The 12,481-nt window shown below is 39.9% G+C and overlaps 1 protein-coding gene across 1 annotated transcript; it reads left to right on the top strand.

Annotated features, from left to right (window-relative positions):
* The first annotated feature begins 9,179 nt into the window (after positions 1-9,179).
* Positions 9,180-10,353, top strand: LOC135319896 (olfactory receptor 10N1-like). Its single transcript, XM_064481991.1, has one exon. It carries the CDS (start codon positions 9,421-9,423, stop codon positions 10,351-10,353), a length of 933 nt encoding a protein of 310 aa, XP_064338061.1. The 5' UTR covers positions 9,180-9,420.
* Positions 10,354-12,481: the final 2,128 nt, after the last annotated feature.

The raw sequence follows: 12,481 nt of genomic DNA, 5'->3' as shown, positions 1-12,481 counted from the left end.
ACTGAATGTGCCAGAATGGCTCGCAATTTGACAGACAGAGAGGGCAGTAGCAGCTATGGGGGAGAGCTTTCCATGCAGACCCTTGGCTGGGGTAGGTTCCCTGGTAGAGCAGGATAGGGCTGGAAGAAGGAATCTCCAACCCCAGGAGGGAGCAAAGCAGGGGAGTGCCATGGGGTACAATAGCTGAAGAAATTGTGTCAGGCACCCGAAGCCCCCAGGTTAGGCAGTGTTCCCCAAGGGTGGTGTTCAGGTGGGAAGAGAACAGCAGAGGGGCACCTCCTGCAAAGAAACAGCCTTATCTCCTGATGCTAACCCCAGAACAAATTCCTCACTGAGGGAAACTGGCTTTTCTCCACCCTCTCCCCCACGCCTCCCAGGACAAATGATGCTGGATGGGAGTTAGTTCCCTGCCCTTCAGGATGGAACTGCAGAAATGCACCCAGCAACAGGTAGGCAAAGGCTGGTCACAGGTCAAAGCCTTGAGTCGCAGGCAGCTGGGAGGGGAGAGTGGCACACTGAGCCGGGGCTGAGGTTAGGCGGCCCTCAGGAACCCTCAGGAATCCGGGAGCCTGGCCCCCACGCTCAGCCCCAGGGCGGGCAGCAGGGGACAGCTGGCCCAGGGTGGTGCAGCCGGCCACACCCTGCAGCCTGTTGCAGGGGTGAAGTGGAGAACCCGGAATCCGGAAGAGTGAGTTAAAAGTGGGGCTTAGATAGAAACAGAGAGTGAATTAATCTTTAAATGTTCAGTCCTAAGATTTTCAGCGCCTAATATTAACAGAAGGGACCAGAGTTGGTCTTGAATTTCTATGTAGAAGGGTTTAGGGGCTGCAGTCCGATTGGGGTGAGAAGGGGCAGTTGGGGGAGAAGGCTTGACGCTCCGTTTGCACAGCACGAAATTATATAAATTTGAGAAAACATCAATTGTTCAGATGAAAGAAAGAAAAAAAGAGAAAAATAAAAAAGAATGAAAGAGAAAAAAGGAAAGTAAAAGAGAAGCAGAGTAGGAAGAGAAGTCTTGAGATTATTCTGAAGTGGCTAACTCCCCCTCAGCTCCCCCTAAACTGCCAAACCTGCAGAAACCCGAGGGGGATCGCGCTCCAGGGACTAAATTCCCCATTCTTGGGCTTGCAGTTAAAACAAGACCCAAAAGATTTAAAGATGGGGAAAGGGAGTGAGAATAGGCAGGTCTTGGTCCTCCGGGGCCAGAGGTGTGATGCAGGCCCAGCGCAGGCAGCGGGCTCCCTTACCTTCTCCGGTCCCGCTCGCTCAGAGTCAGCGCTCAGAGTCTCGCAAGGGGGAAACAGCTGCAGACAACACTTCCAGGAAGACCCGCCCCCTCCTAGGGACCGGGTGATAATGTGGTGACTCCGTGACTAAGAGATCGACAGGAAATTCTTAATCAAATATTCTAACATTCTCTTTTCTCTGGAGGAAGGGAAAATTTTTCAACCCTGGAATGTTTGCTTTTTTCCTTTGCCTGGTCTCCACTAAGAATCAGAGGACAGGCAAAGGGAAGGGTTTGTTCTGTTTTGTTTAAGTAAAAACACTGTCACAGTAAAAACATCAACAACATTAAAAAAAAATATTTCTGTAATAGACTTAATTACCGAGGCTTACTGTGTGCCAGGCCCTGAATTTTATCGGCTTCACATCATTGACTCCTCAGCTTTGATCTGAGTCGTTTGTCCCAAGATTACAGTCTCCCTACAGCATGTGGAGCCAGGGCTGTGCACACAGGGACCAAGCCCTCCAGCCATAGGTCACTTAGGGGTTGTTCACTGTGATTGTAAAATCAAGTTTTGGGGGTGAACACTGTAAGTAACTGAGAGGATTTGTGCTCGTTGTCTTGGCTGAAGGACACTAGAAGTGATCAGTTTCCTATGTCTTCTCTCTTTCAAAATGACCTACTAAACCTGAGGCTTAAAGAAAGAGAATGTGTGTTTGGTAAAGAGTATATGATATGCTTGATTTTGGTCTCTGCAGCAGATTTGTTGTGGCACACTTCCTCTCTCTGAGTTTGTTCTCTTCTCTCTAAAGCAGGGAGAACAACAAAGTTACCTTCCTGGTAATTAAAAGATGCAGTAAATCTTAACGGATGTGATATCCATGTACTGTAAAGCACCATATAAGCACACATTCTGTTTCAGCAGTGCTAGGTGCTAGGACCACGTTCCTTACCTGTACCCAGCTAACTGTGACAGGGACTGATGCTTTTCTCCCGGAAAAATTACCTGGTATTGTTTCTCTCTTGGGTGTAACTTCTTCCTTTTGGCTGAAGCATCTCGGCCACAGTGGGGAGAAGCTGGAAAAGTGGACAGAGTTCGTCACCAATCCAACTGGGATACAGTGGTTAGAACTAGAAGTCGGCCACAGACCAGCCATGGCCGCTTGGCTGGAAGGAACTGAATCAGGAAACGTACATATGATGCCGGCTGTTGGAAGGATAATTATATGAAAAGTCTCTGAACCTGGCACAATCTACATAATTAAACAGATCTTTATAGTTATTAAAATATGAATGCATTTATCTGTTCTTCATTTTTAAACACAATAAATGATTTCTCTCTTTCCATGGAAACTAAGGAATCCAATGATCAAACTTCTGAAAAAGAAACACGTGATTCATTCTGTTAGTCAACCAATATTTGTTGGGCTTTGACTCAGTGTGTGGCATTATTCTAGATACTGGCATTACGGCAATTAAGAAGACACAAAAATCCTCACCCACCTGGAGCTTACATTGCAAGGGAGGAAATATTAATGCAAAAATAAGATAATATCTGGTGGTAAAAGTACTTACAGAGAACAAAATACGTCATGTAAGAGAGAATGAATAGAAGCTACTTTAGATTAGGTGTCTCCACCCAAAAATCTGTCCTTGGGACTTAATGTCGCTAAGTATTCTCTAATATCAATTCTCATCTTTAGCCCAAGGCTAGCCAAGTCCATGGCCATTCAGAGTAAAGACACTTCCCAGCCTCCCTTAGAGCTAAATGTGACCTTATGACTAAGTTCTAACCGTGGACACAAGACACAAGAAATGATGTGTGCATGCAATAACCACATCACATCCTTTTCCTTCTTCCTGCTCACCGGGGAGAAGAGGATGTAGATATGTTCCGAGCCATTGGACTCTGAGGATGAGGGCGATAACCCCTAAGAATGGTGAAGCAGTAAGACTGAAGGATCCTAAGTCCCTGAGACTTTTATGATTTATCACAGTTATTTAGCTTCTGTGCCCCCCATATCCTACCTAATAAACCTGATTGTGATCAGTTAAAGGAGTAAGCTTTTAAGCACACTGTCTTCTTTTGAATATGAAAAGCATATGTGCATAAAATGGAAAGAGAGATCCGTGCATTGTGAGAGCATTATCCAACTCATTTCAGCACCCACCAGTGTAACACATGTGCCTTAGATTATGCCAGTGGATGTTGATCATAGCATGTTGCTTATTTTCATCCAGTTCTGAGAGTCTTTTCCTTTCCCGAAACGAGAGCTATTTGTGATACCACATAGAATGCTTAGCACTGGTTCAGAACAGGCTTTCAATGAGCTGTTTTGTTCATCCTCTCATTTCCTGCTCTTCTGTCTTTATATTCTTTATCTATCATCTTTATCATCATTGGAGTTTTATTTAAGTCTCCTATTTGTTCTATCTCCTTTGATGTTTCCATAGCAAATCATTTAAGACCTCCTATCATTCTGATCATACCTTATGTAGTCTTAAAACTTGTATACTTTTAAGTAAATAAATGCCCAAACTGTATAACATTGTTAATTAAGAATAAATACATACACATGCCCACGGTTGTATATACTGTTAGGCCAGAGGACTGTGAACCTCTGTAGCTATTTTGAAACAGCTTTCAGAAAGATGAAATGAACAGCTGCTCAAAAAGGAACACAAGTCTTATACGTTTTATAATTACCTGAGCTACTTGTGATCACAAGTAGCATTAATAGGCATCATTTTTTGTAATTACTAGTAACTTGCAAACTTTGGAGAGATGACCTGAACACTGGGCCCAGCAGAAATGTATCATAGGTGGATGCATAGAAGATAGGATGGACTGAAAAAAATAAAATACACATCTGGCTACTATACACTTAGTTCTTGTTATAAACCAGTGGTAAGTGTTCTACATGGTAAGACAGCTCTCGTTACAGACAGGAATAATGGCTGTCGTCACAAAGCCGCTTAGTTGTCAGAAATTCCTTAGAGATGCTAATTATTGCTTAAGAGTAACAATTGTCATCAGCGACAAGCAAATATTCTTTGAGCAAGCCAGAAGCATAAAGAAGTGTGAAAGGAGATAGGCAGGATGAAGCTCAAGGGTCTAACTCTCTGAGGATCAGGGAAGGGCATACCTTGCTCTCCAGAGGGTCAAAAATTGGTGAGAAAACTAGGAATCAGCTTCTGATGTATTAGAATCAACTTGGCTTTACCTTAGAATTAAGCCTGTGAGAAGTGAAAAACAGGGCGGTCATGGAGGACCCACAAGCTCTTTGATTCTGAATTCCTTTAAAGATTATCTTGATTACTGTGTAATATTTTCTCATTCATAAATACTCTCAACATCCAGCATTTAATTGCTCCCTATAGTCAGGGTTCCTGCTCCCTAAGTCTCACGATACATCATGGTTGGAGCTCCAGAGGGACTAGGAGATCATTTAAAATCCTACAAAGGTAGGAGATCTATTTACTCCTGCTAACTCTTGAGGAAATCACCCTAGATGATAGGGCAGCCATGATAAGATGCGTAGCATCCTCTCTCTGTATGATTCTGAATGAAAAAGACCACTGGGGTCTACAGTCAGAGAACCCAAGTCCAATTCCACAGCACCTAGGGAAGTGAGACCTTCGGGGTGAAGAGTCACAACTTTATAGAAGAAACTGAAGATAAAAGGTGGGGGAAAAAACATTTGTTTTCCTTAATTGAGCCAGGCATGACCCTTTCGACTATGTAAATGCTCAGAGCACCTTCCCATCTTCTTTAATTTTTACTTTTTACCTCGACTCTGGAGTCCTGGGTAGCAAGGATTGTTGGAAGAAATCACAATGAAGGGCTTCCCTCTCATTTTATGCCATGAGTAGAGTCCTTTCCTCCATTCACTGTCAAACAGCGTGCAGAAATGCATTCATTTATTCGTTCTGTTGTTGTTCCTTAATCATTAATTTAGCATCTGACACCTTCCAAGCAGTATATCGTTGCTTAGGATTAAACAATTAACTGGTTATGTTCCCTGACATGGAAAAATATATTTCTATGGCATGGAGAAAACAATAATCTTTATGAAACAAAGACAGGTAAAAGACATTCTCCTGGTCCCTTCCAAATGATCTGAGGAGCGTATATATGTCTTCTTAAACTGCTCCCTTTTCTTCTCTTTTTCCTAAAATGTAGTATTTCTCAAAATAGCCCTATTTTATCATCACTTTACCCTGTCTCTCCTAATGACTTCATCAGGCTTAGGACATTGACTGTCATATTTATACAGGTTACTACTTCCCATGGGTCCCTCTATAGCAAGTATAATAATAATGAACTATTACATAGCATCTCACCATGTATCAAAATCTTTCATGAACATCGTGTTTAATCTTTACAGCAGTTCTGTGATGTAAGTATTATCCCAGTTAATCAAAAACAAACATTTATTGGGTACCGACTGTCTACCAAGCATGATTATAAGAATATCTCACATTTTCAAGGGGCAAAATTATAGTGGTACATGTCAAAGTAAAGATTGTAGGATACAAGTGAGGGACATAATATGAAGGAGGCTATTCGTTAGTTTAGCAGGAACTTTCCTTACCCCTGTTGTCCTGCCTTAATTGTTAAATATAACCCCTATAGCTCTCAAAAGTGTCCTACTTAGAATGATAAACTTTAAAAGATTAGTAAAAATTGAGGCCATTGGTGCAGGGAGTGCTTTCTGCTTCTTTAAAGATGAGAAACTGAGGCTCAGGGATTATAAACCACTTGCCCAGAGTCACACCACCAAAAATCAGAACTCGACCTTGTGTTTTTAGAACTCTAATCCAAGTTCTTTTTTAATATGCCATGTTGTGTCTTTTTGAGACAAATGTTTTCATTTGAATTCAATCTTCTAGGAAAGTTGTGTCCACTTCTAACTGTGGAATCAACCCTAAATTACTATTTGAATTATCATTCTCGGGCTCCATGTGTGCTTTTGATGGCTACGAATCTGTCTGATTGTGAGTCGAGAAATGGTGAGGAGCTTGAATGTTTAAGATTTTTAAAAATAATATTTGTAGTTATAAAGACAGTTTTAAAAAACATGGTAAACAAATGGTGTTATTTTCATGAGATATTTCTCAGTTTTTCTTTGATTTCAGTTTTTATCTTAGAGAAAATAATGTTTATACTGATTTAGAACCAACAGAAATATGACTGTTTCACCTTGCATGTCACTGATATAATGTATTAGCATGATTCACATTCTGCTGTGTTTTGAATGGTTTAGAGGGGTGGGTGCTTGCATGCAGGGTATGGGGGCAAGGTACATACTTAAGCCATGGTTCCCATTCTTCTCCATCTCATGTATTATTTTTGCACCTCAACATTATTCAGAGTAGACCTCCAATGGGCACCCAGGGGTATTTTTTAAACATTTCTTTCAAACTGTGACTTATTTAGCATTAGCTATGTGCATGCATATATTAAATCAGTACATTACAGGAGTGTTTTCATTCTTGCCCAAAGGGGTAATTAACAGGTTCTGGAAACCTGCAATATGCCAGCCACTGTATTAGATGCCTCACATTACATTATCCCATTTAATCTATCCATTTAATCTACTCTTAAAACGTAATACCGTTCCCTATTTTAGAGGTAAGTAAACTGAAACCTAGCAAAATCACAAAATTATTAAGCAAGAGCCTAGATTCAAAAACCAATCTGCCTAGATCAAAAATCTTATCTCTCCTTACCACCATTGCCTCCTCTCAGTTATTCTATTAGCCCTCTCTGTTCATTGAACCTACCAGAAATTGTTCATAAGCCTGCGAGGATGGCTATGTAAAAAGATGGCTAATCCAGACCATGGCGGCCACCCGGTGGCCATGCATTCTTTCTTCCATAACTTCAGCCCAAGTGCAAACTGACTTCAGGTCCAGACGACCCCTCACTGGAAACAGACAAAAGTAGTATGGAAAAGTGAAGAATACTAGCTTTCCTCCAACAAGAAACCCAGAAGGACCCAAAGCCTCAAAGAATCCAATACAATAAACAGCATCTCTATAGATCTGATACCATAAAACAATAATGATGAAGTAAACAAATTGCATTAATATATCTTGTGATAATGCTATCCTAGTTCTACATATCATATAAACTAAATGCATGGTCTAAATCTAGAACCTATGATTGTGTGAATAATTTTTGTACTATTTCAGATATTCTTACACTAATTCATTTTTCACGTTTTTCTTTTTGTTGCAGAATTTTCCAGTAATCATGACTGTCTCCTTTTCCTTCTCTTGAGGGAGCTCCATTATCCTTCCTTAACTCTGTACCTCCACCTATCATTTATATATTTTTTTCCTCCAGCAAGAGGAAATTACCAGTTTCCAGCAGTTATGAAGAAGTTCAAGGCTCATCCATCCTGTCTTTCCCAGTTCAGGAATTAGATACCATACATTTAGAAGAATCTCTAACTTCCTTTTATTAGGCATGGATTCTCAAGGTAAAAGCAGACTCACTACAATCATTAATTTAAAAAAAAAAAAGGCTGATAGTAGTCTAAAGACAAAAGGAATCATTTCAGAGCATTCTAAAGTTCTATTGAAAAAACACATTTATTGGGTTCTAGTGTTTCCTAAGTCATAGAGGTACAGTGCGGAACAAGAATAAACAAGGTATCTTCATAGAACTTACAGTCAAAGCATATCCATAAATTAATCTCCAACTTTTTATTTCACTTGTCTAACAAATAGTTAAATGCCAGCTATTCACAGGCACTGTGATAAATATTTCAGATAATGACAAATTACAGTCTTTACTCTCAGAGACCTGTAGTCTAGTAGAACCTGAACTCAAGGTCATCAGAATTTCTTTTATATACATGGATAGTATTAAACTATCTTACTACTTTCATTTTTTTAGAAGACAAAATTATCAATCAGTAACTGTTAATTATAAGAGAAAATCATAGAAAATGACCAGGGATTGTAATTAGAAGCCCAGACAATTAAAATTAGACAATTTTTTTTACACTTTTGCTCTCTCAAAATCAAATCATACCAGTAAAAACTTCAGTGAAAGCAGCATCTCTTCTTGGCTGATTCACAAAATCAAGCACTGTAGCAGACAGCTGACCACAGCACACCCTACCAGCTGTTTCACACTGTACATTGTTTTTCCTTTAAAATAAAACTGATAGTCAAAATCTTAGAAGCAGAACGCAGAATGGTGGTTGACAGGGGCAGGGATGGGGGAAAATGGGAAATTGCCAATTAACAGGTATAAGGTTTCACTAACTCAAGATGAATGAAGTCTAGAGATCTGCTGTACAACATTGTGTCTGTAGTTAATATCATTTGGTACGATTAAAAATCTGGTAAGAGGGTAGATCTCATGTTATATTTTTATCGAAATAATTTTTAATCAGAAAAATACACAAAACATTTGCAAAATTTAAAGATATTCATTGGATTCAAAATTTTCCATTGTTAGCAAATACCAGATATCTGTATCTACATCATTATATATTGACTTTCCTAAAACCTACCATCTACATAATGTGACTTAGCTGGTAGACTCCAAACAATCTAAAACCTCATGATAATAACCAGGCTTGCTACCAGTAGTTTCTCCTCAGCTAAATGAATATTGTCAAATAAGAAAACGCTAAAAAAAAAAAAAAAAAAAAGAATATATCCAATTATAATGATATCAATAAAACCCAAATCTTAATGATCAATGCGTTGTATCACTATGCTTTACTCTCAAATTGATGCTTGATAGATATAGAAGGTATTCGATCACGTGTTTGAATGACTTAGAGGTGATCTGAAAACGAATCAGGAAGATCAGGCTTCTGGGGCACTTACTGTTGTGCAGTGGTTGCAGACATTAGTCAAACTATGTTCATTTACTCAGTATTGAGATATTTGTTCTCTTATCCCATCCAGTATTTCACCATGTTAAAGCTTCATTTTTCTTTATGGCCATATGAGTGGAGAAATATGATCCCTCGAGATATGAAGGCACAGATTTGCTTTACTGGCCCCTGAATGTCCTTGGCAGAATTTCTAACTCTTAATTTCGACATCATCTGTATGTTTAAACAAAGATTAGTGATGACGAATATTGGTACTGCGTCTGTCACAAATCAGCCTCCACATTCGTGTTTTTCTGTCTTTTGTCTCTCCCAGACCGTCCCTCCAGGAACATGAGCAGCCACACACAGCTGAGTGAGTTCATGCTACTGGGAATACCTCAGACAGAGGGACTGAAGACTCTGCTCTCTGCCATCTTCTCATTCACTTACCTCTTCACCCTGCTTGGCAACTTACTCATCCTTACAGCAATTGTTCCCTCCTCTACCCTTCACACCCCCATGTATTTCTTCTTGGGACTCCTGTCTATTTTTGACATGTTGTTCCCATCTGTGACCTGTCCCAAGATGCTACTCTATCTCTCTGGCCAGAGCAAAGCCATTTCTTATAAGGGATGTGCTTTACAGCTCTTCTTCTATCATTTCCTGGGTTCTGCCGAAGGCTGCCTCTACTCCGTGATGGCTTACGATCGCTTTGTTGCCATCTGTCACCCGCTGAGGTATCTGCTCATCATGAGACCTGGACCCTGTGTTGGTTTGGTCATGGCAGCTTGGACAGTGGGTTGTCTTCATGCCACCATCCTGACTTCCTTTACCTTTCAGTTACCCTATTGTGGCCCCAATCGGGTGGACTACTTCTTCTGTGACATTCCCGCTGTCTTACCCCTGGCTTGTACTGACAGCTCCCTGGCCCAGAGAGTGGGTTCCACTAATGTCAGCTTTCTGGTTTTGATGTTTCGGTTCAGTGTTTGTGTCTCCTACACACGCACTGGGATTGCCATTTTGAGAATCCGCTCCGCAGAGGGCAGGCAGAAACCTTTCTCTACCTGCAGTGCCCACCTCACTGCAATCCTCTGTGCCTATGGACCTGCAGTCATTGTCTACCTGCAGCCCACACCCAACCCCTTGCTTGGTGCCACGGTGCAAATATTAAATAATATTGTCTCACCCATGCTGAACTCGTTAATCTATTCCTTAAGGAACAGGGAAGTGAAAAGCTCCTTAAAAAGGGTTTTCCACAATGTAGTATTGACTGCTCTGGAATAAATTCTGGGTTTTGTAATGTCTTTTAGAAATGCGTTGTCTTTTAACATCATTCTATTTCTTCTTTTTAAATAAATAGGTGAATAATAGAAAATACTTCCTCTTAAGCATTATAGTTTGTCTACTTAGTAAGATTTTCTATCTTTGAGTGTAAACCCTGGGACCCCATAAATAACTCTATCACTAATATTATCCTCAGTACCTTAATCCCAGGAAAGGAATCTAAGGGACAGAGCAAGCAGCTGGAGACAGACTTCTTATCCTTACAATGGGCAGCCAGTTTTTCCTGGCTGGGAATAGTGAGGATCTCTGGCATATCTCTGTGCCATTCATCCTTCATTCCACTTTTTAACTCCACTTGGAATGTAAATATTCCTGTTTTCTGCCTATAAACATTTCACTGTCTTAACAATGCTAAGAACAGAGCTAATTACCACTGACAGAACATGGTCTATTTTCCAGGCACTATGATGAACATTTCACAGATACCATCTTAGGTAATCTTCATCTCACCCTCCCCGCCATAAGTACTTTCCACTTTGTAAAATAGAGCTTTGACGATTAGAGACTTCAAATGAACCCAAGTTTGCACGTTCATTGGCAAACGAGACCACAGATGCAGATCCAGTTAACTCCAAAGCACCTACTGTTTATCCCTCTACCACATGACCGCCCTAAAGGACCTGCCTGGCAACTTACTCATCCTCATTTCCTCTCTCCAGAGCTCGTGATACACAGAAAGTGTTCAGTAAATAACTGTTAAATATGCACTGACACAGGTCATGTTTATATGTTGACTTTACTATTATACCCCCTCTCCATTGTACCCCTCTCTACATGGTGGCACTGAGATATAGAAATAAGTGTCTTGCCCTTCACAACACATTTAGTTTTGGTAAAGCCAGGTCGAGCCCTCTCAACTCGTACTGTCACTGCTTCCTCCTGTACCATACTGACAACATCCCAAATTACTCTCCAGCGTGAAAGGACTGGGAAAGCCTTCCTATCCAGTGTTGTTTGAAGAGAAGATACCCCGAAGACCAAGTGCAATTACCATGCATATCTGGTTCTCCTACCAAGTTATATTTTCCAACTTGGTCTCCAACAATATGGAAGTTGATAATTATTTCAATTTCCTCCAGAATCCAGGGAAAAAGGAGGGGTAGTATTCACTGGAGAACCCACAGACACATCAGCTGTTAGTTTTTACGACATTTTAGTGATTTGTGGGTTTTGTATTCCATTTTTACTCTCAAAAGTTTCAAAACTATTTGAAAATATTAAAAACAAAACATAAAAGTGGAAATCCCAAATAAAATACATTGCAGTCTTTACAAAAGGCATGAAACAAAAGGGACAACATGAGCTTATTTAAGCATAGATAAATATCCGTGTTCGATGGCCCCTCCTAACCTGAGCAGCAAAATGTAAGGACATACAGAATCTTAGCAGCATCCTTTGGGAATGTATCCTAGGTGATATGCTAGGTTCAGGGAACTCTAGTATTAGTCTGCTTTCCTATTAATGCTGGAAATTCATTGAAAAACCTGTATGCTATGATATTCGGTAAAGCCTGGATAGTGATTATGAGCAGATACCCATAACACTAAATTTAAAGTTGTTCAATAGATTTATTTTCTATTCAACAGAAAATTCTGTAAGAATAGAGATCATTTCTCTTATTCACTCTAATATTCACAGGATACAGCCCAGTGACATAGTTAGCACTGTGTGTGTTTGTTGAATGAATGAATGGATACTACTTACCCTTTCAAATTATGATGTGATTGTATATTTCTTTACATAAAGACAGAAACATGAGTGAAATAAAGATACAGAACAACCACATGTACTAATTAAAATATATATTCTCATTAAAGTTGAAGATATATCAAAGCTAAATCTGAATGAATTCTGACTGCTTTTTTGGCTCCTTCTAAATCAGTGTTATGACTGGCATTGAAAAAAAAATAAAGCAGTCTAAATTGTTCTTGTATCTAAAACTTTAATATAGCACACAACATAAAATTTTACTTAAAACACATGTGCACATACCACTTCTTAAACTCTTACTCCAACAACAACAAAAACAACTTGATTAAAGAGGGGAAAAAGGGCTTAAATAGACATC

This window comes from Camelus dromedarius, chromosome 34 (genome assembly GCF_036321535.1).
Source record: "Camelus dromedarius isolate mCamDro1 chromosome 34, mCamDro1.pat, whole genome shotgun sequence".
In the NCBI taxonomy this organism is placed as follows: Eukaryota; Metazoa; Chordata; class Mammalia; order Artiodactyla; family Camelidae; genus Camelus; species Camelus dromedarius.
This window is presented reverse-complemented; position numbering and strand designations above follow the sequence as displayed.

Bases quoted from the DNA above. Each gene is read 5' to 3' on its own strand.
- LOC135319896 (XM_064481991.1), top strand. From the start codon at position 9,421: ATGAGCAGCCACACACAGCTGAGTGAGTTCATGCTACTGGGAATACCT.